Raw genomic sequence first — 27,626 nt, forward strand, 5'->3', positions numbered from 1 at the left:
ATAATATGCGCCCCGACTTCGGAACCCTTTTTCTGTTATTCTCCTCAAACATCACTCATTATGGTCGCTCGCATTTATAGTTGATATAATTATGTTACTCATAAAAAAGTATTTAATGACAAATATACATTATGATCACAAAACAACTGTTTTAAGGAAGTTACACAAAACAGTGTGTGTCATAAAATAGTACAGTAAAAGGAAATTCCTCTCACTAACTTATTTTAACGCCTCCTCATATAGTATGTGAATAAACGGAATTTATATTGAATTCTTTGAAAGTTGCTCCACCGCCCCTGCTCAAAATAGTTGTCAGGTGGTCGCTAAAGCAATTGGTTTCACTGTATTTTCATCCCTGTTAAAAAGCATTTCTGTTGGAGGCCAGAGCTCACAAGACCGACACTTTCGGTCTCTTGAAGCTTCTGACAATTATCTTGAAGATTCTCTAGTCTCGTATACGTGTAAATAATATTTCCCAATCAGCTAAATGGGTCGTATGTCAGTGTATAAACATGGACAGCTCAGTGACTAGCTACAGCTAAAGTTTTGTTTGTTTGTTTGTTTTTCGAGCTTTGATATTAATTTGTTATTTTACACACGGAATTTATCATTCAGATAACTCGAAATAATTTGAGAGATATATTCATGGATTTGAAAGTGCCCCTATAGATCTACAATACATTTTCACCACAAGCATATTTTTAACAAGGGCGGGGCCGGGAGGGGTCGATCGTGCTGGGAGCACCGTACTAGGTTGTTGACTCTAATGATCCGTGAGGGCCTGGGCTTTTCTTACATTTGCCCCTCTCGACACAGATACCTTTCGACCGAAGTATATCGTTATCTGGCAGTGTCGGGGGTAACATGTTAAATGGGTCATGGATTCTTAAGAAAGTTCGTTTTTCTAATTACCCGTCAGCTTGACAAGGGCGGATCAAATGTTATCACAAGTGAATATCTGTTCTGCCCTTCCATGACCCCGAGAATGGGACGGGGGGGGGTACCTTTTTCAAGACAGTGTGCTAATTTGTGAGCATTTTTTCATATTTTGGGGATTTCAGAAATTAACCTAGCTGCCGGGTAAACTCGTGTCTAACCGCCGCAGATAGTCGGGATAACCGGCCCGCTGGTCTTTGGTTTACTGAATATCTATCTGCCTAACAAAGAAAAACCTTAATGTTCCATGTTTCAATTTTTGAAACCAAGTCTAGTCTTTAATCCTCCTGCTATTGATTTAAATACACGTTTTCTTTTTTAACTGCTTTATATCGACCACGGCCGTATAGGCTCATTAAGTTTTAATAGAAAGAAAGAAAAAATAGAGAAAATAAGAAAGAAATGAGAGAGAGAAAGAGAAAAAGGGGGGGGGGGGGCCGCAAACGGCAACGATAGTGTGTCCTTGAATAGATGGGGGTAATTCCCTAAATAATTGTATGCATGCGCATACATAATATGCGCGCTTGTTCTCGAGGGGAAATCCCCAATCAAATGAAGCGCGTGGCCTGGAGGGAATTTCCCCTTTACTCACCTGGCATTTGCGCTATGTTTCATTATGTGTCCATGTGCAGATAAGGGTTCCATAAAATGTATACTCTATACAATAATCTGCATAATCACTAGTTGTATTCTCTTAATTCCCCTTTTAAGTAAGAATAACTTTTTGAGCTATATATACTTTATAAAGTGGAAACTACGATTGAATTCAAACAATAACAACAAAGTGTTCAGCATAGGGCTCAGTACAAGATAAGGGTCTATAATAAGCCACGCCTTCATTTAACGGACCATATAAAAACACTTTTTTACATTGTTACTACTACTAGTGTGCAAGGGGCTTTGAAATGAGTATGACAATGGATTTGCTTGGGTAAACGTGCATGCCTGGAATGTATAATCATGTTTCGGTCTTTAATTCTCATATTTGCTGTAAATGTAACTCTTTTGCATACATTTTCTCCCCTTCTCCTCTCTCTCTCTCTCTTACCCTGGTCTTCCTCCCTTAATAATCTATATTTCCCTTCATCCTCCTCCTCCTCCTCCTCCCGTCCCCTCTCTATTTTTTCTATTTTCTGTCTCTCATCGTTCCCTATTCCCCCTTCTCTCTATTAAATGACAATAAATGTCTTATAATTATAATCTCGCTTGTCAAATTCGGCCGAACACATAACGTCATACTGCTATATATGCAAACAGTTTGTACATTTCAAGCATTTGTGTAATCTTTATTTCCATTGTACTTTTTAGCAATAATACTTGTATGTATGCATGTGAATATCGGATAGAATGTCTCAGTCTAGTATCTACAATTTACTTTTCTCTACTTCTCTCTCTCTCTCTCTCTCTCTCTCTCTCTCTCTCTCTCTCTCTCTCTCTCTCTCTCTCTCTCTATCAGCTCTAGCTTTCTCTGCTCACATTTGATCTTTCCCCTCATATTAGTATTTATACATCTTTTCCCTGTCCCTCCCTCTCACCGGCCTCTCACTCTCGCTCTCTTCATCTCCTCAGCTACGTACTTCTGTACCTCGATTTCCTTTCTTGTCTCTTTGATATCACGTATGTAGGCCTACTGATTATAATTCGTTATATTTTCGTTTTGTTTATACTTTTATTTATTTATTTTGTAACTTTTTCATCCGATCTTTTAATCAGTTCTGGATATAATAATGACTTGTGATTTATGAGTAGAATTCAAGCTGTGTGTCATGTTTATTGACAGTAGGTCAGGAATGATTGTAGTTTGTAGGAAGAAATTATTTAAATTAAGGTAAATTTTCCTATAAAATTTTGTCATATTATCGAAGGTATAGCATCGAAGGCAGAGAAGGTAGTGTCCTTTTATAAAGGGACACTAAGAGAAGGCAGTGACTACCTCCATCTACGTCCATAACACAATATGTAATTTGTAAATAACGAATGCGAATTTCCCGCATCAACGAGACGCCAATTACTTGACGATGGATCTGCATCTCTCCGATCATGGCTGAATTTTTTCAAAATATCGCAATTTGGAAGGAATCCTGGATTAATTTTAGCATAAAGTCGCATTCAGCTTGCTTCACAGATTCTGAGATGAGGTGATATCATCATGGCTATCAAAGGAAAAGGTGAGGAAAAGAATTTTAAGCAGTGTAGATCTACCTAGACCGAATTTTCCGTCTCTTTCGTTCGTTAGCCTCTTATTGGGGTAGGGTCGGCTCTAAAGAGAGAGCCGACCCTACCCCAATAAGAGGCTAACGAACGAAAGAGACGGAAAATTCGGTCTAAGATCTACCGGGCCGGTGATTGTATGTAAACACCCTTCGCTTTTCGTCTGGGGGTTCGTGGCGTGGCCACCATTTCTGTTCTTGTTACAGTACAGAGTCGACCCATGTCATGGCCATACCGATTACGGTTTACTTCATGCATTGTACTTTGTAGGAGTGATATGATAGTCACCAAGATCAAGACAACTTGGATACATGTAACTCCGGGAAGCTCCGACTGCGACGCCGGTGTTGGAGCTTCCCGGAGTTAGGATACATGTAGACATTTATTGTTCAACTTTACAGTACTACTATAGATTTATAGGGGCGCGCATGGTGGTTGGTCATGAATTTGTAAAAATTTGATACCAGAGTGTTAGTGATTTGCTTACATTTCATGTGTTTCTGATGATAACGAGCTAACGTGCAATTTATTACTAAAACGATGCACACTTTTGAGAGTTTGTGATGTTATGTTGGTTCTGTCTGAAAGGCAATTACATATGGTCTACACAAAAAATCTTATCGCATTGCCAATTTGAAACTTGATTTGAAATTCTGTGTGTGCGCCTTGGTATAGTACAATAATTGCTATTATTGCTATAACAAACTTATGATTAGATCTAGGCCTACAAAGTAAATATCAGCTTTTAAGAGAAGGATCGATGCAGTGTTAACTGTTAAGTTTAAAGAAAATATAAATAAAACAAAAGTATTCAGTCTGCATCTGTATGTTATGGAGAAGAAACTTGGAAGACTGTTTAATTTTTCCAACATCATTTTTTGTGTGTGCTTTATTCTGTCATCCTGCATGAATGAAAATTACAGTTCATATACCGGTATGTTCTCTATTTACTTTTACACAAGTTTTCGACTTTCAGAGACATGATAATTTCACCAAACGTCTCCAAACATGGATTTAAAAAAAAATGTTCAATGTGAGAATATACCTTGATTTATTTGACTTAGCCTAATTTGACTGCTAAAGACATCACATCATGGGTTTGTTTTTTGTAAACAGGTATCTTATATTTTTACCCAGGAACCGAAGCTATCAGGTGGGACCCGGGTAACCATTTTTTAACCCCATGCAGCTCAGCCCTACAAATTACTGTTACTATTTCTTGAATTTCAGATTTCAAGAAGGCAGTTTCCTTCATCAAGGAGTTCCTGATGAAGCTCCCAGAAGACCCGGAATGTGCGGAGCTCCGGGACAACCTCAACCTGGCGCTCCTTCACATGAAGAAATACTTTAAGACTGTGTGGCTCCTGCAGGAGAAGGAGAGAAGTGGTGGAGATAAGCTGGCCCAGTCCCTTCCGAGAGGGAGCGGCCCCTCCTCTCTGCACCAAGATGATCCCGACCGCTTCCATTGGAAGTGGGTGAGCACGGACCGTACCAATCAGTTGCGGGTGAGTCTGCCTTTGGATGGGAAGGAGCTACCCATGATGCCTCTCATTCTCCAGGCTACTAAGGAAGGAGACAAGGAGCTGGTGGAGCAGCTCATTGAGAAGGGTAAGGAACCATGATAAAGAGGGGGGGGGGGGCTCGTCTTCTATGTTTGGTATGGGTAAAGGATAAAGAGTCACTAAAAACTGTAAATTTACATACAGTAGAGTATGAATTATGAAAATAATTTCCTTTTTTGAGTAGATAAACATACAGTCAGACCCCAGGCTCACTGTGAAGATTTATTTAGCATCTTGTTCGCAAACCTGACTGATTTGCGTTACCGGTACATGTAGCTGAACTGAGCATGATTTCCAGAGTGATTTTGCAGCATCAGGCTTTTGTGACGATAGAGAGCGTTATCTTCAGTTTTTCATGGTAGAATGCAATTGTGTCGATTCTTCACAATTTGCTCTTCATTTTATCTTCGTTATTTAACATAATCCATAGATTTTAAAATAAAATGATCCTACCCATTACAAAAATATTGATATTTTGAGTAACTTTTGGCCATTAGTACTTTTCTCTCATAATATCCTTACCCAATGCCAATGAAAAGATAAAAATCTACTCATTCTACAGCTGATCATTTTTGGTGTTGATGTAATAGTAATTTAATGGTGAAGATTTGCGCTGGAGAGCAAAAAAGAAGAAGGAATCTCTTTTTGCCAATATCCAACCCTAAATATCTATTCCAATCCTCTCGCGGACATAATATTTATGCATTAATTGCCATTGACAAGGAAACTAAAAAATCTCATCTTTAAAATAAAACCAAAGTCATACAAAATGAGCAATTCTAAGGATCAAACTCAAAGATTGGAATGACCCTATGCATTGCTTATTATGCACGCACCAATTTTTGTATTTATAGACATGGATTAGCAGGTGCTGGGGATTGACTGTATAAGTTTGCAGCGCATTATTTTCATATTCCTTTAAAGGTAAAGACCAGTTATGGTCATGCGATTGCATTGTGAAAGAAACGTTGTGGAATCGATCAAAAAAGGTTGATCATCTAGCATAAAGTATTGGTGTGTACTGCAAGGTTCTGGAATCATCAAAATGATAAGAAATATGGCCCAGTCTTCGTAAAGTTACAAGCACGTCTGTACACAGAAAGATGTATATGGGACTATACGCACACGTGCTCAACGTTTATCTGTCACAGACCATGTAGATAAACTAATTTACCAAATATATCAATTAGTAGGCGGTTTCCCGTCAAAATTGTTATCATCATGTATTAGTCATAACATATTCTTTCACATGATTGGTAATAAGAGCTTCCATTTCATTTTTTGAAATTGGGGCGTTTCCAATACTGGTCTTTACCTTTAATTGTTTTAGGTGGTTTAAACCACCCAAATTTAAAAAATCTTCAATTTGTTTGTAGATTGTCTTTCTTCCAGAAATTATAGTGATATCAGGGGCATAATTATGTGGCATTTTTTCTAGATCATTTGCCTTTTGAAATCCAATTTTTGATTGAAAAATTTGAAAGTTTAATGGTATTGGAGGGGTAAAGAAGAGATTTCCTTGGGTAGCGATGTACATGTACATGTAGAGGAGTATGATAGTACTTTGGGGCTGTTTTGGCTAGTATGCATGTCTTTAAAAAGTCATTCATAAATTTAGTACTATTTCTATACCGGTATTGATGAATTATTTTGCCATTCTAAGCTAGAGCTATCATATCAAATGCATGGTGTCACATATATTTCCAGATATTTAAATATCTGCCTTTGATATTAGAATGAGACTTTTTTTTTCTTGAAGCAAATTGATGTAGAGGTTAGTACATGCAGTTTAACAAATTAACGTTTTGCTTTTATAATTTTATATTAGAAAAAAGAGATTTCATTCTAGGATGTTTTGTATGTTCTTATTTGTCAAGAGTTCTTTATAGGGATTTGAAATACATGTACATGTAAGTGATTACTTGTATGATAGAAAGTAATGTTAATTTTAGAATTCACAGATTATGTGATTATGCATAATTGTAGAGAAACAGTAACAAGGACCAGTCTCAAATTGTGTAAAGGCTAGTCTAGTAAAGGCCTATAATTACAACAGTCAACTAACATGATGATCATCAAACTTTTTTTTTCTCTTTTAATTTCATGAAAAATTGTTATCTTTTTTGTGGTATTGTGAAAGCTGACAACTACAAGTGCTTCAACTTCGTTTGTGTTCATAGTACCTTAAAATGTACAGGTTCATTGTCTCTGTATGTGGTTCATACATATTATTACAAGGCTGATTGTAAATTGTTTCTGCAATTAAAGCCTATTACTGTGCTCATAATGAAAGGTGTGATGTATTTCACGGCTTAATTGACAATACCACAATGGTGGCAGCTATATACACACAATTTCAATCCAACAACATTAAACAGTAGCACTTAATAGCTGGCTCATGAGAAAGCACAAACTTGTTTAGCAGTCTATTTGCTGTAACAGTGTACTTATGCAAATGAGCTCGCGAGGAGGAGAAAAGAAACCTTTCAAGGTAGTGTGTGTATAACTATTGATTGTATTCTTTGACTGACCCTGGTTTCAGCAGAGATAATTAGAGTGTAAAAATCTATGTTCATGCAGGGGAAAAAATACTCTAAAATTTGGGAGGCTACTTTTCAAACTTGCTTGCATGAAAATAACACTCTTTATTTTGTTTTACATTGAACTCTATGCAATTTTTTTTTGGGCTCTTTTATGACTTTCGGGGGCTCTTTTTGGCATTTTGGGGGCTAATTTGCCCTTTTTCCCCTGTGTTCATGAAGCACCAATGGGATGGTTATTTGATAAAAAATCTTTAAGGTTACCTTGATTTATGGTACTAGTATAAAGTATAAGTGAAACATAGATTCTCACAGAATCAAAGGAATTTTGCAGTTACACTGAATATTTGAAGCTACAATAATGGATATACATGCAAACTGATTTTAGTAAAATGCAGAATAGCAGAGTTTACTGAGGAATGAAAGATCCAGAAAATTATCATTAGTTTGCTTACATTCTACTTGTCTAAAGACATCTACATTGTACCTCATGGTAAACAATCAAGGGGAATGTTTCACAAAGACTAAGATCAAATTTAAGTTGGACTTACATAACTATGGCACTGTTTGCTCTCACCATTATGATTTATAAATAATATTTTTTACTTCAATAATGAATTATCAAAAATGTAAATTCTGTAGATTTGTGACCATGATTAAATTGTACGTCCCTTGAGAGACCAATGCCAGTGAATGGTGAGAGCAAATGGTAGCATGAACAGCCTGCCATACTTAAGTCTAACTTAAAGTCGATCTTAGTCTTTGTGAAACACCCCACTGGTCAGATAAGTTGGAAGGGGACTACCATACCCCACTGATTTTAAACGAAGGACAGTTAGGACCCTTGCCTTTGAAACTAAGGCTTTGTTCCAGCTATAGAAGCAAACCACCCTTGGAAGGTGTGTGTTTCCTCTGAGCACGGTGCATCCTTGCTTAGCGCTCTAATCTGAAGAAGAATAGAGAGTTGGGGGCTAAACACCTAACAATAGTGTTCAGGAAATCAATAAAGTAGGGCAGGATTCACTTATGGTCTTTGTGACAGTTCCAGAGAGATAATTGTAAGATGCTAGACCTGGAGGGGATGGTTTTCTTAGAGGGTCTTGTTGATAATTAGTAGTAGCTGTAACGACTAACATGTACTTTACTAAATAGAAATTGTATGTTCATGTAGCATACTAATTTAATAATAATAATAATATTCTGCTTAAAAGTGCTTATATACATGTAGACAAGCACTTTACAGATATACTATTACCCCGGTCATTGGATTCAGTGCTTGTCCACACACACGTCCACACACACTGTGTGCACAATTTGTAGATATTTAGTGGCCCATGCTCAATAGGGCTAAGACTTGAATATCCCCAGCCCTCTGTGTTAGGCCTCCGATAGCCTCACTTTTTTGTTGAAATATCTGTCGTATGGGGATGCTAGAAGTGGAAGAAATGGCTTTCTATGAGAACCCTTGTTGATAAGAGATCATAGTAGTTGCATTATTAAATCAACAATTTATTTAGCGTACTAGATATTGAGTGGCTCATGCTCATTAGGGCTAAGAACTATTTGCCCCTGTAAAGACTGAAATAGCCCCATAAGCCTCTAGATGTAAGCCTCCTATAGCCACATTTTTATGAAATAAATGTGTGAAAGAGTATGAACAATAATTTTCTGTTCGTAGGGGCTCGTTCAGGAAATATATTGTCCTAAAAGTGAGTTTTTCTCATAGCGATATTAAGAAAGCCATTCCCTCCTTGTTTGTATGAGATCTCTTTTTCAGCCCTTTTGGAGCTTTTGGGAACTAAATTGCTCACTGCTCCCTTTTCTTTTTTTGCGCTGTGAAAGACTAGCATGTTTAGTCTGATTTTGTATAACTATATGCCAGTAATTTGTATTATTATTCTTGGAGCAATGAGTACCCTCTGACCAAATAGATCATTGTGTCCACGACACAATTGCATGCAAAATCAAATGCAACTGTTAGAGATGATCCTGGTCATTTTTAACATGCATAAAATATTTTGTAGGCTATTTTCTCAATATTTTTATTGCATTTCTATTTGTATATTTTGTATGATGATAATAATTAGGAAACTATACTACTTTCTTGTGGGAAAAAATGGATAGTAGACCCCCAAAACAAACTAACAAACAACAAATAACATATTTTTAGGTTAAGGATTTGGAACAAAATATAGATTTAAAATATATTCAAAGTTGAAAATAGAAAAGTAAATAAATAATGAGTATATTCTGTTTTGTTCTACGTGTTTTTCTCACACTATTTTTTTAGACTTTTCTATTTTGACTAGGGGAGGCATATGTACACATTTCAAAAGTATTGACCTTTCTATGACTGCAGTATTCTGATCTAATACACAACATTTTAATCACTGCATCCAGGGGGTCAATATTTAAGGTGATTTTGCCAGATTAGAGTATATTGTTCCTGTGAGAACAGAATTAATTGAGGCTATTAAACAAATAATGTAATAAACTCTGATAAGAATAAATAAGAACAAACTGAGGAAACCTATCTTCCCTCTCAAGCAATCAAGAAAGGAGTTTACAGTTTATATGATACAGCTATGTACTTTTGAAGTCTTGGTGCTGGCATATGTGAGATTAAGATTGTGCATTGCTCTAGCTTCACTGAACATTCTCTTATATATGCAAACCAGTGGTAGGTCGGTGCTTCCGATTAATCAATACACACAAAAGCTTTTCCAAGCATGCTACATCTGATATTGGAACATAAGAACCGGTGGAACTCGTCACTGTAATATTGAACTATTTTCTTTTCTCTCCTCCATCCCGTCATTCCCAGCGCTTTCACCACACATCGAGTATGAATTAAAAGGCCAGGGCCATTGCCATGGGGAACGATGTAAACAATCCAGCCAGCTGAAAGCTGACAATTTTCATTACGCTTCATTTGGTCTCCATCAATGAGCCCTTGATTGCAAGGAGACCTGAAGTAAATTAGATCATCAATTATCTGATGGTTATGATGGAAAGATGATTGAGTGCTGTAGTGATGCCAATGAATGTCCAAGTACACATTACTAGCTGCTCTGAAGAAAAAAAAATGTACAAGAAGAGTGATTAATTATCTCAAGTTCCAATTAGCAGCTGAGTCCATTTTTTCTGCAGTACAAAAGCACACAGAAAATGTCCCCTTTTCAGTGTTTCTCGTGAACTTACAGTACATCATGAGGAATTCATGGAAACTCTCATTATAAAATAGGTAGAATCAATAATAGAAATATTCATCAGTATATATTCCTTGTGATATATTTTTATTATGATTAATAGATTACTGTATACTGTGTACATATCAAATTGGACTGATTTGATTTGAATTTAATCATTATCATTGTCATCACATGGATGATTATCCGTGATGTTACAGTATGAACCATTCATAATCATTAACACCATTTGCCATTATAATTCAGTAGTTTTCTATAACTTTCTAAAATATCTTGTTAATCAAATTTATTCCAATATACTTCAACTCAGTTTAAAAGCTGAAATTTTGATGTGTATACAGTGTAGTGGTTACTAATTTTCATTTATATGCAAGGAAATGACACAAACGACCAAACAAAAATCAAAATTATGTATTTTTATTATTTTGTCATCACCAACATGTATCCATATTTTGAATCCTATTTATGTTCTTATATGTCTGAGCATTTATTTTACACGTAAGTAAGACAAGTATTCATGTTGAACGTACATTGGACAAACAAATACATATGAATTAATCTTAGCATCTTGCTGCAATTCATAGTAATCGATTGTTAAATAAAATCTGGATTATACTTGGAATATATGAATGGCATACATGTACATGTACATGTAGTTCCATCATTATACCAACATTGGGCCACAGGCATGCAATTACATGTACCGTATAACTCTGAAGTGAATCTACATGTATCTTGCAGATGGCAGTCTGTTGTAAGTAATGTCCATCAACATACTGCACTTTATGTAATCAAATTAAATTATGAAATATGTGGCTGATCGAATCAGGCAGAGAGGACAAGTGCTTTATTGTAACTCAACTGTTTGTGCTTTAACGTCCAAGGGGTTTTTAGTCACTAGGCAAAGCCGCAAGGGGTTACACTGTAGGCGAGCTGATCCGACCAAAGTGAAATCATGCTTTGATTATCAAGTGCAGTCACTATAGATATGAAATTCATCTCAAGTTTTTGTTTACTCCATTATTGCCCTTCAAGAAAATTTGAAAGATTACCTGTACATGTATCTCACACCATTGTGTCTGTTTGTGTCATACTGCAAAAGTCTGATCATTAATACTCCCGCGGCAGACCTGCCGCAGACAGTCATCTTTTTCACATGCAAATTAGTTTTGCCGCAGACTTGCCGCAGACTTGCCGCATACTCTTTCAGTATGATGAAGAGTCGCGGCAGGTCTGCCGCAGACTTGCTGCAGACCTGCCGCATACTCTTTCAGTATGATGAAGAGTCTATACTTTTTATGGTGGACACTTGCTAAAATCGATTTTGATTTATCATTATTGATTTACCAATAGAAGCCGCAGACTTGCCGCATACTCTTTCAGTATGATGAAGAGTCTGCGGCATGCAGGTCTGCCGCAGACTTGTTGCAGACCTGCCGCAGACTCTTCGTCATAAATATTCATATCTCATATAGACCTGCTGCAGACCTGCCGCATACTCTTTCATATCCAGTACGTGGCAATAAAGTATGCATGTAGAAGAACCAGTGATAAACTGATTGATACTTCATAATCAATATTGGCAATATCGATATTACCAATTAGGTAATACCAATATATATCGATATTACCAATTAGGTATATTCTATTCTCAATTGTATTAACTTCATCACATTGATCATTTGAAGTGTATTCAAGAGTAACATTTAAAGTGTCACAGGCTCGTACACATATATATACTAAATATGTATATTGTTTCTTGGTTAGTAATCATAGTTTCTTGGTTAGTAATCAATATATCTATTGCTTAAACGTGAATGTAATTGTAACATGATCAGACAAAATAATCTATTGGTTAATAATGGCAAAAGGAAAATAGAAATCACAAAAATGATGTGCATTGTCTTAATTTGCTTAACAAATCATGATAAATGTATTTTTTTGTCACACGTGTAAAGTAATAATGAATATGCATGAGATGATTGGTTTCAATTGGCCCTATTAGACTTTAATGGGATTTCCTGTGGCAGACCTGCCGCAGACTGTTCCTGTGGCGTACTGGTATGCGGCAAGTCTGGAGCAAAGTTTCGCCCTGCCGCAGATCTGCCGCAGACTGTTCCTGTGGCATACTAGTATGCGGCAAGTCTGGAGCAAAGTTTCATCCTGCCGCAGATCTGCCGCAGACTGTTCCTGTGGCATACTAGTATGCGGCAAGTCTGCAGCAAAATTTCATCCTGCCGCAGATCTGCCGCAGACTGTTCCTGTGGCATACTAGTATGCGGCAAGTCTGCAGCAAAATTTCATCCTGCCGCAGATCTGCCGCAGACTGTTCCTGTGGCATACGAGTATGCGGCAAGTCTGGAGCAAAGGTTCATCCTGCCGCAGATCTGCCGCAGACTGTTCCTGTGGCATACTAGTATGCGGCAAGTCTGCAGCAAAATTTCATCCTGCCGCAGATCTGCCGCAGACTGTTCCTGTGGCATACTGGTATGCGGCAAGTCTGCAGCAAAATTTCTTTCTGCCGCATACTTCGGCATACTCTTTGCCGCAGACTAAAAGTCTGCGGCAGATCTGCGGCAGGTCTGCGGCAGGTCTGCGGCATACTTTTCACTTTCCTATGGGTTATTAACAAAAAGCTCTAATTTGTCTTGATATTTATTTCACTTTTCCATGAGGTCAGGTATATTGAACAGTATATCTTTCAAAATTGAACAAATCTTTGCTCATTGTTTGGTATGTTCCCAAGTGAGAGTTTTTTTTAAATGCTAGCTCTTATTTTGCTTAAAATTTGTCTAATGGTGAGCTTTGGTAACGTGTAAAAAGGGTAGTGAAATTCAAGTTGACTTTTTTGCAAATGAAAATAATGCAGAAGAGACATCAAATTTGATTTACATGTAACACTTTTTTACCAAAATAATGAACAAATATTCTGTTATTATGTGACTGAATGAATATTTATAAAATATTTTCAAAATGTGTAGCATAGAATCCAAAATTTAGTACATTTTATACAAATTAGCCAAAAGTTTCAAAAAATTGAAAATTTTACGGCCACATCCCTCATGCAATTTAATTTGGGGTTACCAAATTAAAAATGACTATTATCAAAGTAAATTGTAAAAGGATTTAACTCTGACAAAATTGAAAAATATTTCACCAAGAATTTCCTTTTTAATATGTCTGGATCATGTTTTTAAATACCTGTATTGTCCACTGGATCTCCATTTAATTGAAGTTTATAAATATTGTTATATTGTCTAATGATTACAATCTGTTGACCAGTATTTGTCATGATTTCATGAAAGCGTCATGTACCGGTACATGTACGAGAGTTCTTAAAAACTTATGGATAATTTTCTTCTTCTAGAAAATAAAAATATTTATATAACTTCTTGTGATCTATTTCTTTTTTTAATTATCGTCTTCCTCTTTTGATAAATGATAATCACTTCAAAAATAGGGGAAAAGTACTAAGAAATTTATTTAAATTTATTGATTATTTTCAAGTCTCTTTTGTAATTTATTTATATTTCTGTCGACAGAACCGATGAGTGTGCATGCCTCTGATGACCTAGGTCGTAACGCTGTGATGTACGCCGCTCACTATGACAAACTAGACTGTTTGGATGTCTTGCTCGCTGCACATGCTGATCCAAGTGCGAGATCAGAAGGTAAATATAATAATAATAATAATCTTTTAAAGTCCTCTCCAAATTTTATTAAGTTTAAAAACCGAAAATGAAAATTCTTTTGCCCAATTGATCGTGAGCCCGGCGGCCACTGAGCAGCACCAGATCAACGTTGCTTTATCCCATATTGTTGTAACAACAAACAAGGTAGCAGCAACTCCCGTCTTTTAACGTCTTTTGGTATGACGCGGCCGGGGTTCGAACCCACGACCTCCCGGTTGTGAGGCGGACGTTCTACTGACTGAGCCAACACACCAGTGCAGTATTCACGCGCTACTATATATGCTCATTCCATTGTTACGCACAGTGCCACGACTGATGTCATAATGTTATACATGAACCCGCACCAGTTTGTCGCTTGTCCTTGATCATGGCGGTTCCGGCCCAGCCAGTTGCCAGTCTTGTTTATCTAATAGAACCATTCTGTTTGATGATTAACTTTATATTGAAATATGCTTCAAAGGCTTGTTTGACACTCCATTGCCCAAATTCTCAAAGGAGGTTTGTCGACAAAACCTAGGTTTATGTGCGTCATATGACGCGTTTTGACGTGTTGTTTTTACAAACCAACGTTTGTAAAAACGCATCGAAACGTGTCATATGACGCATATACATGTAGACCTAGGTTTGTCGACAAACCTCCTTTGTGAATTTGAGCCAGTATCTCCATGCTCATTAAAAAAAGAGGACAAATTCATCCTGATATTACATTTGTTTGAGGAAACAGAATAGGAAAAGTGTGAGGATTATCTGATGAACAATAATAAAGTTATGATACTGTTTAGTTGTAATAAAATCAAATTCAAATTGGCAACTCTAAGATTTACCTATAGGACCTTTGTTTGTTATACTGCAAGTAACAGGGAAACAGATTAGGGATGGGAAAATTCAATGAAGTATAAGAAAGCTATGAAAATGCAAAGACGTGATTAGTCAAATGCAAATTGGGAACTCTGCGATTTGCCTCCCAAGTACCTTCCTTATATATTAAAAAAAAAAAAGAAGATTTTTACTAACAGTTTATATACAAGTATATAAGTTTTCATCTTCTTGGTTATTGTTAGTACTATTGGGACTATACATGTAGGTCTGTAGAATTACAGAGGCCTTGTAATAGTCCATCTCTAGGATGACTTTGTAATTGATTCTGCACCAACTGATTTATAACTGTGAATGACAGTGTTTATTTGATTTGATGAATGAATGAAGGAACTCCCACCGAAGATGAAGAAAATTGTAATAACACTTTCCTATGATCATAAATATTTCATGCTCATAAATAATTCTTGGTTTTGTTTGTTTGCGGTAGATACCTACACAGCCTGTCATGTTGCAGTGCATGGTGGGAACTGGGAGGCGTTAGAGAGGCTCTTAGCCCATGATGCTGATCCTGAGATACAAGACAACATAGGAAGAGCACCTCTTCATTGGGCTGCATTACTCCCGGAGATAGACTGTCTAGATGTAAGTATATTCATTATAATGCAAAAAGGGTAGGGTTTGGGTAGGTAATTAGGGTCAGTGCCAGAGTTAGGTTTAGCATTAGGGTTTGAGTTATGCTTTATTATGCTGCACTGCTCCCAGATATGGACTTCTAGATGAAAGTGTATCTATTATGTTGGAGAACAGAATGGCCTGGTTAGGGTAGGGGAGGGTTAGGATTAGATTAAGGTTAGGGTTATTGGTTAGGGTTATTGGTTAGGGTTGTGGTTAAGTTTAGGATTAGAGTTTGCTCTGTTCTTAAAGTAGGATACAGAGCTCCCTGATATAGATTGTCTTTATGGAAGTCAATTCATTCAAGTGGAGATTAAGAGGAGAGAAATAGAATTAGGGTTAGTGATTTTATGTCATACAGGTTGTATGATTGTGCTGCACTTCTTCCATATGTAGACTGCTAGATGTAAGTGCATTGATCACATTGTACAAGGGTATGGTAGTGTTAGTGTTAGCATTATAAGTTTTTGATGCTCTATTTCATTGAACTGCATTGCTTCCAGGACCCCGTCTTATAAAGAGTTGCGATTGATCCGGATCAATCTCAAGTCCTCCAATCAATCGCAGGTTTACAGGCTCTTATCTCTCGAAAATAAGTTTCAGTTAATTGCAACTCTTCATATAGACGGGGCCCAGATATTAAGTTTCTTGGTGTAAGTGCTTTCATTATATTGGAGAAGTGGAAAGGGCTAGGATAGGGTTAGGGTGTGATTAACATAAGGGTTCGATGCTGTACTCCATTAGGCTACACTGCTTTTTGATGGAAAGTGTCTTGATGTACATGCATGTAGGTGCATCTACTATATTGGAGAAGTGTTTAGGATTAGGATTAGGGCTAGGGATCAGGTTTGAATTAGGTTTTACTGCTGAATTAACATGTACATGTACTTGCATGGTTGACATGTTTTTGCATTCTTTCCCAAGATGCTATTGAAGGCCGTTGTGAACAGAAGTCCCCGGGACCGTGACGGCCTGACACCAGCCATGTGGGCGTGTCACGTTGACAATAAGACGCACTTTGACCTCATCACAGCAGGTCAGCATAAGGTGGAAGAGCATGATGGGATTGAACGAGACATGATGGAAAGGACGTGGATTCATTGGTCCGTGAAGAGATCGGAATCACTGGAATGCTTGGATGTATGTACTTATTGCTTCATTTAGTGTAGAAGTTTGGTTTACATGTTATTAAATATGCTTTTTAACTTTTTTAGAATTATTTTGCAATATCAATGAAACAATTATAGCAAGCAAGAATATATGGTTGATTCAGAGATAGTTTGTATATTGTTAAACACTTGACCTGCCTTAGTTGACCAATTCAACAAACAGTGGACTGCCGCAGTCATCCTTTGTCACACATGCAGCCTACAGTTACTATATATTCCAAGCAATGTGCCAGTCAGAGGTTTTAATCCTTGGCAACTATAGAGTTGATAGATTTGTTTATAATGATTCACCTTTTTTTCCAATCTTTAGAAGATACTTATTACAATCAAATTTTCTTCCCAACTATATGAAAGTTTTTCCTCTCCAGAGTAAAATGTATCACTTAAACATAAATCATATTATAGTCTCTTTGAGTCTCTTGGAAATTTTGTCCAGGAATGCAGAAATTCCACAGTGAATACATGTACACATTCCCATGTGAGGATTATCAATTTCACTGTTTGTCCACATTTATCTGTATCTGGAAGCAAAATGTGCTCTCCTTGGTTCTCCTAAACCAGTTTAAAGAAGTGTGATATTAAACAAATATGCATTCAACATTATCATGTGATTATAATTGAGGATTCGTTACTTGATGCATTAATTTATTATTGTTATTATCATTTGGCTTTCAGAGTTTACTGAGTCCTGCTACGGCTGCTATAAAAGACAAGGAAGGGAGGACAGCTATCCACCTCGCTGCTTCATTAGGTATCATTAGACATCTTGTCGTTCATTGGACCGAAAGAAGATGAAAACATCGACTTTTTATTCAGAATTATGTATTCTTTATTGATCGAAATTAGCTTTGTTTTAATTTACTTTCATCATCATTAATCAACCAAATAAGTGAGTAGTTTAATAAATGAAAATAATGCCACTTATCTTCAACTTTGCTTGCACATTCCATAGAAAATTCAATTCAATTCAATTCAGTTTGATTGATTAATTTGTCCAATGTATATTCAAGATGGATATTTATTTCGCTCACATGTATAACAAAACAAACCAAAACACTGTACAAGCACCACCCATTGTCGTTGCTGTTATTAGTATCATCTTTACTTTATATTTTTGTGTGATATAATGGTTTCTTACAATGTATGTATGTGTGTGTGTGTCTTACTCTTTTCCAGGTGCTCTTGATGCATGTCGATTGATCGTGTCAAAGGTCGGCCCTGACTGTTTAAATGAGACTGACCATCAGAATAGGACATGTCTTCATCTCGCCACTGTAGGTGGACATGGGGAGGTGGTCAACTTTCTTCTTGACCATGGAGGTATGTCATTCAATCTCTTATAATGTTATACCAGTAATTTATTGATCTGTGGTGGATCTCAGATTTCTTTTGAAGGGGGGAGGCACAAGTTATTATTTATAATCATAAAAAACAACTGTTACAAGCAATAGGAAAAAAAGGTTTCACATTTTACAAATGCCCTTTTCCTTAAACATTCTCTGACATGATAGGAGGGGTGGGGGAGGGGGGGGGGTGGGTGAAGGATGCATTTTCATTTGTCTTTTATGGCTGTAAGCACCTTGCTTGTGGAGTACAATTAAATGATGACTTTGATGTATTTTGGGTTTTTATCTTGATGTATACTTAATGTATCCTTAAGATGTGATTGCCAGATTGGGTTTTTTCATGCCCCACCCTAGGATTTGATCTTTGTGTTCCCCTGTCCCTATGGAGCCCTGTTGGCATGGTCTCCTTTTTCTCTTTCTCCCAGCTGTAACTCTCACCCAAACCCTGACCTAATATTTGAATTTCCATAATCATGCTTTGGGGAACATTAGAAGGAAAGGAAAGAGGAACGTGGGGATGGGATAATATGAAAAATATGGAAAATGGAAAGACCCCCATATGAAAACAAAGTAAGTGACTCTTGTCTGAAAGAAACATGGGAGAAAAAAATTAGTCATTAAGGTTAATTTCCAATATTTAAAAAATACAGTACTGTGATTCCTCGATGAGACATTAATCTTAGTCAACGATACAGTCATCATTATTAGTATAATTGTTGGTTTAAACAGCCGATGTCAACAGATTAGATAGCTCAGAAAAGACTGCGTGGGACTATGCCGAGGAGAAGGACTTGCACTACTGTAAGTTGATCATTGACTCGTATCACTCACCCAGAGAAAGAGCTCCTAGCAGAGGCAGGAATCGACATAAAGCAAAAGAGGTATGTTAACCTTTCATGATTGTATCTACTATATGATAAAAGCTGACCTTCTAGTTCATATGCGTAAGGAAATGTAATCATGAATTCCACATACCGTCAACCCCACTTAAAACGAACTGCCTGTAAGGTAAAGCCATCATGAATCCAAATCCGAAAGATGACCGTAGGTCTTGGCTTCTTGATGTATTTATCCTTCCTCTGTGAATTGGATAACCTTGTTATGCCTCCGCCACTAAAGGTGGTGCTAGAGGCATTATGTTTTTTGTTACAGCAATAATTCAAGTACCATTGAGCGGATTTTGACCAGAACTGATACGATTTTGGGGCAGCAAAGGTCAAAGGTCACGGGGTCATAAACGTGTTATTAAATGCTAGATAATATTTTTTACAGCTTTAACTTTAATAGTATTGAACCAATTCAAAGCAAACTTTGATGAAATATAAATGATCATGCAAAAAGGAACTGATTAGATTTCAGGTGTACTGTGTAGGAGGTTGAAGGTCAAAGGTCACAGGGTTATATACATTTAATTAAATGTTTAAAAAATACCAAAAATTCCTTCTTTCCGTGATAAATTTAAATGCATTGAAGCAATCAAAAACAATCTCGGCTTAGTATGTATGAGCATGCAAGGATGAACTGATTAGATTTTGGGTGTAAGAGGTCAAAGGTGAAAAATTACAGGCTCATGAAAGTGCTAAAATTCCCAGAATATATCTTATCATAATAACTTACCAAAACTTGAACCAATGTTGATCAAACTTGGCTCAAGTATGTACAAGCATGAACAAATTAAATGAAAAGTTTTGGGTTTATGAGGTCATAAGATCATTTTTAACTGGGCATACAGACAGGTAGAGGCATACTAAAGATGCAGTCACATTCATGTCGTTTTCATTTATACACTGTACTTTCTAATGTTTTATTCCTGCAGGAGAATAATAACTCAATACAAAACTCAGGGAACAATCCGTCCTCACAACCAAATCGTCAACAACTCTCACCAGATCATGAGGGTAGGATACCCTCCCCTCCCCACCAGCCCCGCCCCTTCATCCAAGCACCACCCCCACCCAAGAGAGGGCATAGTCCAAGACGCCCCTCACCAAGCATACCAACGCACCCCTATATGGGAATGGTACAGCCGGCACCCCAGACACAGTTAAATGAAGAATCACTGGATGGGCCAGACCATTGTGCGCATGAAGGGGGGAGTGCTCCCTTGGAGAGTGACATCGTTATTAGTCCTGTGGTAAGTAGTAAATGTATATCATGTTATCAATTAATCATTTTTACTGTGCTTTTCTCATCAAATTCTAGGCATTCTAAGAATTATGGAAATTATTGAAAATTGATTGAAAAGTAGTGTAAAGTATTTGATAAATTGATAGAATATATTACTATTTGGCAACTTGTTATTATAGAGGGTATATAAAGTGTCCTCAAAATAGTATAATTAGAATAAACTCTGCCGTGAAAGAGGGTAATCTGCTGGTTAAAAATGAATAATAATCCAAAGAAAAAATGCTTATTTTAGTCCGTTATCTGCTGTTAAAGTTCGTTATCTTACAAGTTATTTGCTTTCATCTGAATGATTATTTCAGCAAATGTTTTCTGCAATGTTTCATGGAAATGATCTCTTTATTTCTCTCGCTTTGTTAGGACTCAGAACAAGGGGAGGTAGTGCAATACAAACCACCATCAGACAGGGAATTTGTGCAATCACAAGAGGGCGCTATCATTAATAGTGACATGCAGCCGTCTAGTCAGATAGCCGCTGAGAAAGAAGGACAAGGTAGGTTTATCATCAGAGTTCACTTCCTTATCTTATGATGCTACACGAGCACAAGGAGGAGCACAGTTTTTTTTGCTTCTGATATAGGATACATTATCAAAATATCAATAAACAAATGTACAATGCATTCAAATTTGATACCTAAATTGCTGAATTTATCATGCAAGATAAGAGAATCTAGAACGCTCCTAATAAGACACATACTTGTAGATGGTTCTCAGACATGATATTAGCATTTCATAGATGTTCTGCATCGACTCTGTTATGCTTCCTTTATGTGGCTGTCATGTTTGATCGTTCTGATACAAAACAAACCATCATGAGCAAATCCCTCTGATATGCGGGTAAAATTTGCTTTCTTATAATAGACTTGTTTTGGAGAAAATAGTTTAATAAAAACTTATTTTTGTCTATTTTTAACAAGCAAGGGATTTGGCAATAACATAAGATATATAAAAGATCAATTATTTTGTTTGGGTTTGTAAAAGAAAGCTTTATACATAACTGGAAAAAAAATGTGAAGAAATAACATTGATCATCAGAAGAAAGAACCGTTTCATAATATACAGTCAAACCAGTCTACAGCGACTACTCAAGGAGAACACAACAAGTGGTCTTTGTAGACAGGTTCCTTTAGTACGTGTTGCAATGAGAAACCATTTTCAAGGGAAATAATAAAATGTGCTTGTTGTAGACAGGTGGTCACTAAAGCAGGTTTGACTGTCTGTATATGTAATTATGGAAGTATGTATTCAACTTGTGTGTTGCTCTCTATCTTATTGATTTAGTGACGAGAGGGCCTCGTCTTCCACGAGGGCGGTCAGGGAGCGTGGTCAGCGACATGAGTGAACAAAGCATCAACTTTGGCATGGATGTTTCGGACATCGAGGGCGAGGAAGGAACTAAGGAGGAAGGGAGGGTCAGTGAGAGGCTCAAAGAGGTAGGCTCATCCCCCCCCCCCCCCCCCCCGCCCAACCCCACCCCAGGGACTCAATAAATTTGGGTTTTATATGCAGGTGTTTTTTCAATTATGGGGATTGTTAATGCAGGTTCCTGTGAAAATAACATGTCGGTTTTCATCAATGAGCTTGATTTTAAGCCCTGGTACTTCTTTTTATCAGCCCTTTTCATGCTTTATTTAGTACAGCATGTATGAGGCTCCAACATTTGTAGGCCTCTTCTCTTCTCTAATAACTAGTAATTAGCAATGGAGGAAAAATAAAATTGATGGACTATTGGTGTAGAAAGGCAGTAAGCAATATAGCTTTTATATCAATGGAAAACATGTCATTATAGCCTTAATCCATATACATGTATGTTTGTCACAGTTGCTTCATGCTCATATATGCCATGCATTGTTCATAATTATCAATATAGATTTCATCAATATTATATTCATAGCTTTTTATTTTATCAATTTATTTCTCCATGTATTTATTTTTCCATCATAATTTTCATCACAACTGTCTATAATGATATTACATGTAAATACATCACTTTACCATCATCATGATTGTATTTAATACCACCTCGACTCATCACTATCTCCATCGTTATTAATGATCACCATTACCATTACCACCACCACCACCACCACCACCACCACCATCATTATCATCATCATTACCTTCCTTCTCTTTATTATCTTTACCATCATCATCACCATTATTATCACCACCGTCATCATTATGACCACCACCACCACGTCCACCATCATCATCACAACCATCCCATCCTTAATAATCATTACTACCATCACTACCACCACTACCATCGAAACCTCCATCATGATCACCATCACCATCACTACCATCATCATGAACATCTTTATCATCATCATCTTCATCATTATCATCCTCCTCATCATTATCATCCTCATCACCAGCCTGTCGCAAGTCCTGGCTGGATACCACACCCATCAGGTCAAGTGGTAGTCAACCAGAAGCTTCCCATGCCACCGCGCCCACCCAGTCCGGCTCTGGCCCCTTCCAGCGCACCCCACTCATTATCATCACCTCCATCTCCATCTCATGCCATGCCGTCATCCCCATCTCCATCAGCCCCACCCATGCCTCAGGTAAGTCAAACAAACATTAAAACAGATCTCAAAGCTGCTACAAAAAGTCTGACCAAAAAAAATGGTCAGACTTGAATCCCTTAAACCTATATATGTGACCTACCTGAATGTAACTTAAGTTAGAGTTATAATAACAATTGTCTCATCGAGTTTCTTTTATCAAACTACTTCCAAGGATCTGTAATATGTAGACCATGAAACGAACAATTTTTCTTTTTTCCGATTTTTTTAAAGTTGAATTTCAGCTTGTTTATTTTTATATATGTTGAGGAATTAGAATCCATTATCTTATGAATAAGTTTCAATGCTTTTAAATGTTTGACTTGTTAAGTTATTAACTTGCAAAGAGCAGAAAGTCTTTTATTATTTTGATGCTCTTCTATTTTACTTAGATTGCACCGTTCAATAAAGCACCCCTTCAAGGGGCACAATCTCCTCCTTTAACAACACCTCCTCAACAACAGCAACAGCCGCAGCAACAACAGAAGCAAAAGAAGCTGCCACCCCAACCGCTTGAAGCTTTAACAGCCATCTCACCCCGTCGTCTCCTTCCCCTGGGTGATCCCCTGGCTCCCCAACCCTTACCTCTGGCTCCTCAACCCTTACCCCTGGCCCTCCCAGAAGCAGGGTTAACCACAACAGGAGGGAAGGCGAAGAAGAAGAAGAAGAAGAAAGGTAGTGCTGGCGGAGGAAAAGAGGAAGGGTTATCACTCACGGCTCCTCATCAACCCATCGCACCAATCAGATCGCCGACTAATGCACCGGAACCGGATTTTGGTAAGCAGAAATAAGAATTCATTTCATTTATATATTTGTTGATTTCATCAAAATTAAGAGAAAAGATGACACTGTAATCTGAGTACGTCTAGGTTTACTTAGTGGCATTACGGCTTTTACAGAATACATTCATGTAAATTCTTAGATACACTTTAGATACACTTTCTGTACCAAACCAGTTTCATCCGTGGAGTTTACTGAATGGCCTTATTTCAACATTTATTCTTTCTTTAGTTTATAGGAGACTCGAGAAAGTTCTTCGTTATCAGTGTACATATGTTAATTCATTACATTCTGAACTCTGAATTAAATAAGATATTTTACAAATTGTACAACTGATGTATCATTTACTTTTCTTCTAAACAGCACTAAGGCCGCCTAGTCCAGGGTTCCTATCCCCCGCAGGTCATCCATCAACCCCCAACAATCATCACCCCGCCCCCAACAACCAGCACTCACCCTCCCCCACTCCTACCCCACGCAACCTCAACCGCTCACCCCAACTACCCATCAACCACCACCAACCCCACGCCTCCAAAGAAATAGCCCAGGTGGCACCCCTTCAGCCTGGGGGCGGGATGCCTAAGACGCAGCAGCATCAGCAGCAGAACCGGAACGGGGCGTGGGAAGTGTCGTGGGAACCCAAACGGCCCAGTATGCCTGCTCCTCCAGTCACACCTAGGGATGGTAGAGGAGGAGGAGGGGAAGGAGGGGGGCTGCCGGCTCCAGGATCGGGATCCCTCCTACCGCAGGCCACACCACAGGGGGGCATGCTGCTAGACAGGGGTAACTCTGGAGGTGGAGGAGGAGGAGGGGGAGGGGGGAAATTGTCTCCGAGAGGTTCATCGCCCCAGCCGGCCCAGATCAGCCCAAGGGGTAATCAGGTCAGTGCACTGGAAATAAAAAATGCTGTAACAAGAAAACAGAGGATGCAGGAAATGAAGTATCATACAAACATTAGTCAAACATTCCCAAAAGAAGATTTATACTGAGTGTGTTCAGAAATGGAAGTCAATGACTCAACATCAACTGAGCAAGTTATGATAGGCTACCACACACAATACTAAAATGCTGATCAGACTATTACAATTAGAATGTGATAGGCATTAATTGTCAAAATATCCGCAAAATTATGGCTGGCCTAAGATATTGTGAAAAAGGAAAAGATATTAAAGCAGTCAACATCGATGAGCCTTTCGATCGTCCTTAAAAATGCTTGTATCAATCACTGCCCAACCACAGAGACAATAAGGCCTACATTGTAATTGTAATAGTCTGATCAACATGTTCGTATTGTATGCTGTAGGTAGCCTTGTGTTATTTTGCTTTGTGGTGACGTTGTTTGACTGCTTTCTGCATATTTAGCTATCATTGTAAACAAATTCATTATATTGTCATTGTCATTTTTTTTCCAGAGAAGCAATTTTTTTTAGTTGAATTAAAAGCAGTAGGCCTTACTGTCTTTTCCGTCACATTATTAGTTAAGGATTTTGATCTTAAAGGCACACTGTCCTACTTGTAGCTACTTGCTCCCTCTATACAGAAAACTTCCCCAATCGGTGCCTGTTGGTCCCCCATGATCCTCTTTTTCTTATGTTAAATGAGAGCTGAGTTAATGAGATAGCCACCTGTCACAGTGACCTCGCTGGCTTGCTGGGTGGTCTAATCCCTTCTGGCTGAAGTAGTAAAGCCTGCCTTTAACTTCTGTTAACGTATGCACTCAATTTCTGAGGTGGGGAAAATTCCTGTCTGGGGACCCGTTCCCCACCTTTTTGCTTTTTAGCTCGGATCTCAAAATGAGTTTACTCCCAACGACTGACACTTCACTGTTTCCTTCTCCAGAACAAATCTGGGAACCACAATCAGGGTGGACTCACCGAACTGCAGAGACCTAGGACGCCTCAGATGCCAGTCACTGCACGATTCCCTGACACACGAGGGCGTACTCCCAGTTCGCTCCCTGCCCATCCACCTCCAGGAAGGCCTTGATGGTCAGACATCTGACCTCTCCACGCTGCATTGACATCACTCCCAGTTCGCTCCCTGCCCACCCACCTTCAGGAAGGCCTTGATGGTCAGACATCTGATCTCTCCATGCTGGATGGACATCACTCCCAGTTCGCTCCCTGCCCATCCACCTCCAGGAAGGCCTTGATGGTCAGACATCTGACCTCTCCATGCTGCATGGACATCACTCCCTGCTCGCTCCCTGCCCATCCACCTCCAGGAAGGCCTTGATGGTCGGACATCTGATCTCTCCATGCCGCGTGGACATCACTTCAAATTGGCAATGCCGACTGCCACTTGTCCAGGGATCACTTCTCCAAGTTTTCATTATTACACCATGATTACAGCACCAAGAGATATCAAAGTTGGTCCAGTTTGCTTCTAGCTGTTTGGATTGATTTCCCCGTGCACCAGTGTGATAAAGCTTGAATTGGACAAAGCATGCAGAAACAAGTGACGACTCAGGAGTTATGGTATATGGATATCTGCAGTGAATCTAATATAAGACTTGCAGAGAAAAGACTGTGTCAAAAGCTGCGTGGTTATATTTTGTTTTCACCTGAAATATAAGTTGAGTGAGTGTGTACTTGTAGAAATGCAGAGGGTTCTTGTTCAGATATGACGACGCAGGCAATTTTTTTTTACCGATGAGATATATGTACCGGTAATACACTTCACATTTCTGTATGTTAAAGGTAATAAAAAGTTTTGGTATGGGGTCATGAATTTGGTTCAAATGAACATATTGGAAGCATATGCGATCCTACAATATTCAGTGATCATTGTTGCGATTGAAATTGAGTCTAAAGTTATGAAATTGTAAATAATGAACTCTTTATGTTGTAAAGCTGCCTCTCAAGGTCAAGATATTAAATAAGCTATAAAACAATGTTTCTTGAATAAAATCAACCGATTAGCTATTTCCGTTTGGAAATTATATATCACAACTACATATTCTGAAATGTTCATAGTCGCAGCTACCATTGTTACGGCCGTAGGCGCTATTTGATATTTATCAAAATATACCGGGAGCACCGGTAAATGTTTTAGGGGCTAAATTTTCTAGTGCTTATAATACATCCACAGGGGCATCCAAGTATATCAAAATTGTAAAGAGTCACTATCCACTCAAATTTCAAAATTTCCTGCAACTTTGTACTACCTTTAAGTACTCAGAGGTAAGTGAATATGTGAAGAACACTTATTGCCTGTGGTTGCCAAACATTTACACTTTAAAAAACAAATACCTGATGCGGTTTACCACATGATATCTGAACGAGCATTGAGGAATAATGGACAAATATACCTGAAGGCAGTATCTATTGACTTGATTCTAAAAAAAAAAACTTGCACCAAATGTGTCAGAGATGACAGTTCCATCAATCAGACTTTGAACATTCACATTGAGAATAAAATGTAGCTGATAAGGCCTTAAAAAACGATCTCTAACAGATGTTGTAACAATATGCATCTATTGTCAAGTGTCACAATATTTGAAATGAAATGCATGTATTATCTAATACCTCAATGAACTTTCTACTCCTGCCAAAAACAAAACAATTATTATTATCAAGAATTTATTTAGCTTATCATTTTAAGATTGGACATAGAGACAGGGTCATTTATTAATAGCCATTCTTGAAAATTATTAAAATCCATATTTTTTATAAGCGTGCCTATTTCCATAACTGTGGGAGAGGTATAGGACTATGCATTTGAATATGGTAACTGTCTATTAACATGAACATTCGATACTACAGTCACAACTCATTTATCAAAATTGTGTCGAATATGTGGACAAGATAAATGATTATCTTGTATTTAGTTCACACAGCTTTTTATTAATCTGCATTTTGTCAAGCAGTGTGTATTCAGTTTTGTAAATAATGTACATTTAATATTATCCTTAAAGGAAGTAAAATGAAATGTCTT

At 37.8% G+C, this 27,626-nt stretch overlaps 1 protein-coding gene across 2 annotated transcripts; it reads left to right on the forward strand.

Moving 5' to 3' along the window:
* The first annotated feature begins 2,901 nt into the window (after positions 1-2,901).
* On the forward strand, positions 2,902-26,447 carry LOC588874 (trithorax group protein osa). Of its 2 annotated transcripts, XM_030992305.1 has the most exons (15): positions 2,902-3,104; positions 4,378-4,755; positions 14,001-14,129; positions 15,457-15,611; positions 16,566-16,781; positions 17,486-17,561; positions 17,987-18,130; positions 18,886-19,037; positions 19,973-20,290; positions 20,701-20,833; positions 21,622-21,773; positions 22,719-22,910; positions 23,303-23,687; positions 24,054-24,571; positions 25,530-26,447. In XM_030992305.1, the coding sequence occupies exons 1-15, from the start codon at positions 3,086-3,088 to the stop codon at positions 25,674-25,676; spliced, it is 3,114 nt and encodes a 1,037-aa protein (XP_030848165.1). In that variant the 5' UTR covers positions 2,902-3,085; the 3' UTR covers positions 25,677-26,447. The 2 variants fall into 2 exon arrangements, with proteins under 2 accessions (XP_030848165.1, XP_030848166.1); XM_030992306.1 differs by lacking the exon at positions 22,719-22,910.
* Positions 26,448-27,626: the final 1,179 nt, after the last annotated feature.

This window comes from Strongylocentrotus purpuratus, unplaced genomic scaffold (assembly GCF_000002235.5).
Source record: "Strongylocentrotus purpuratus isolate Spur 01 unplaced genomic scaffold, Spur_5.0 spur5_scaffold_2, whole genome shotgun sequence".
Taxonomy (NCBI): domain Eukaryota; kingdom Metazoa; phylum Echinodermata; class Echinoidea; order Camarodonta; family Strongylocentrotidae; genus Strongylocentrotus; species Strongylocentrotus purpuratus.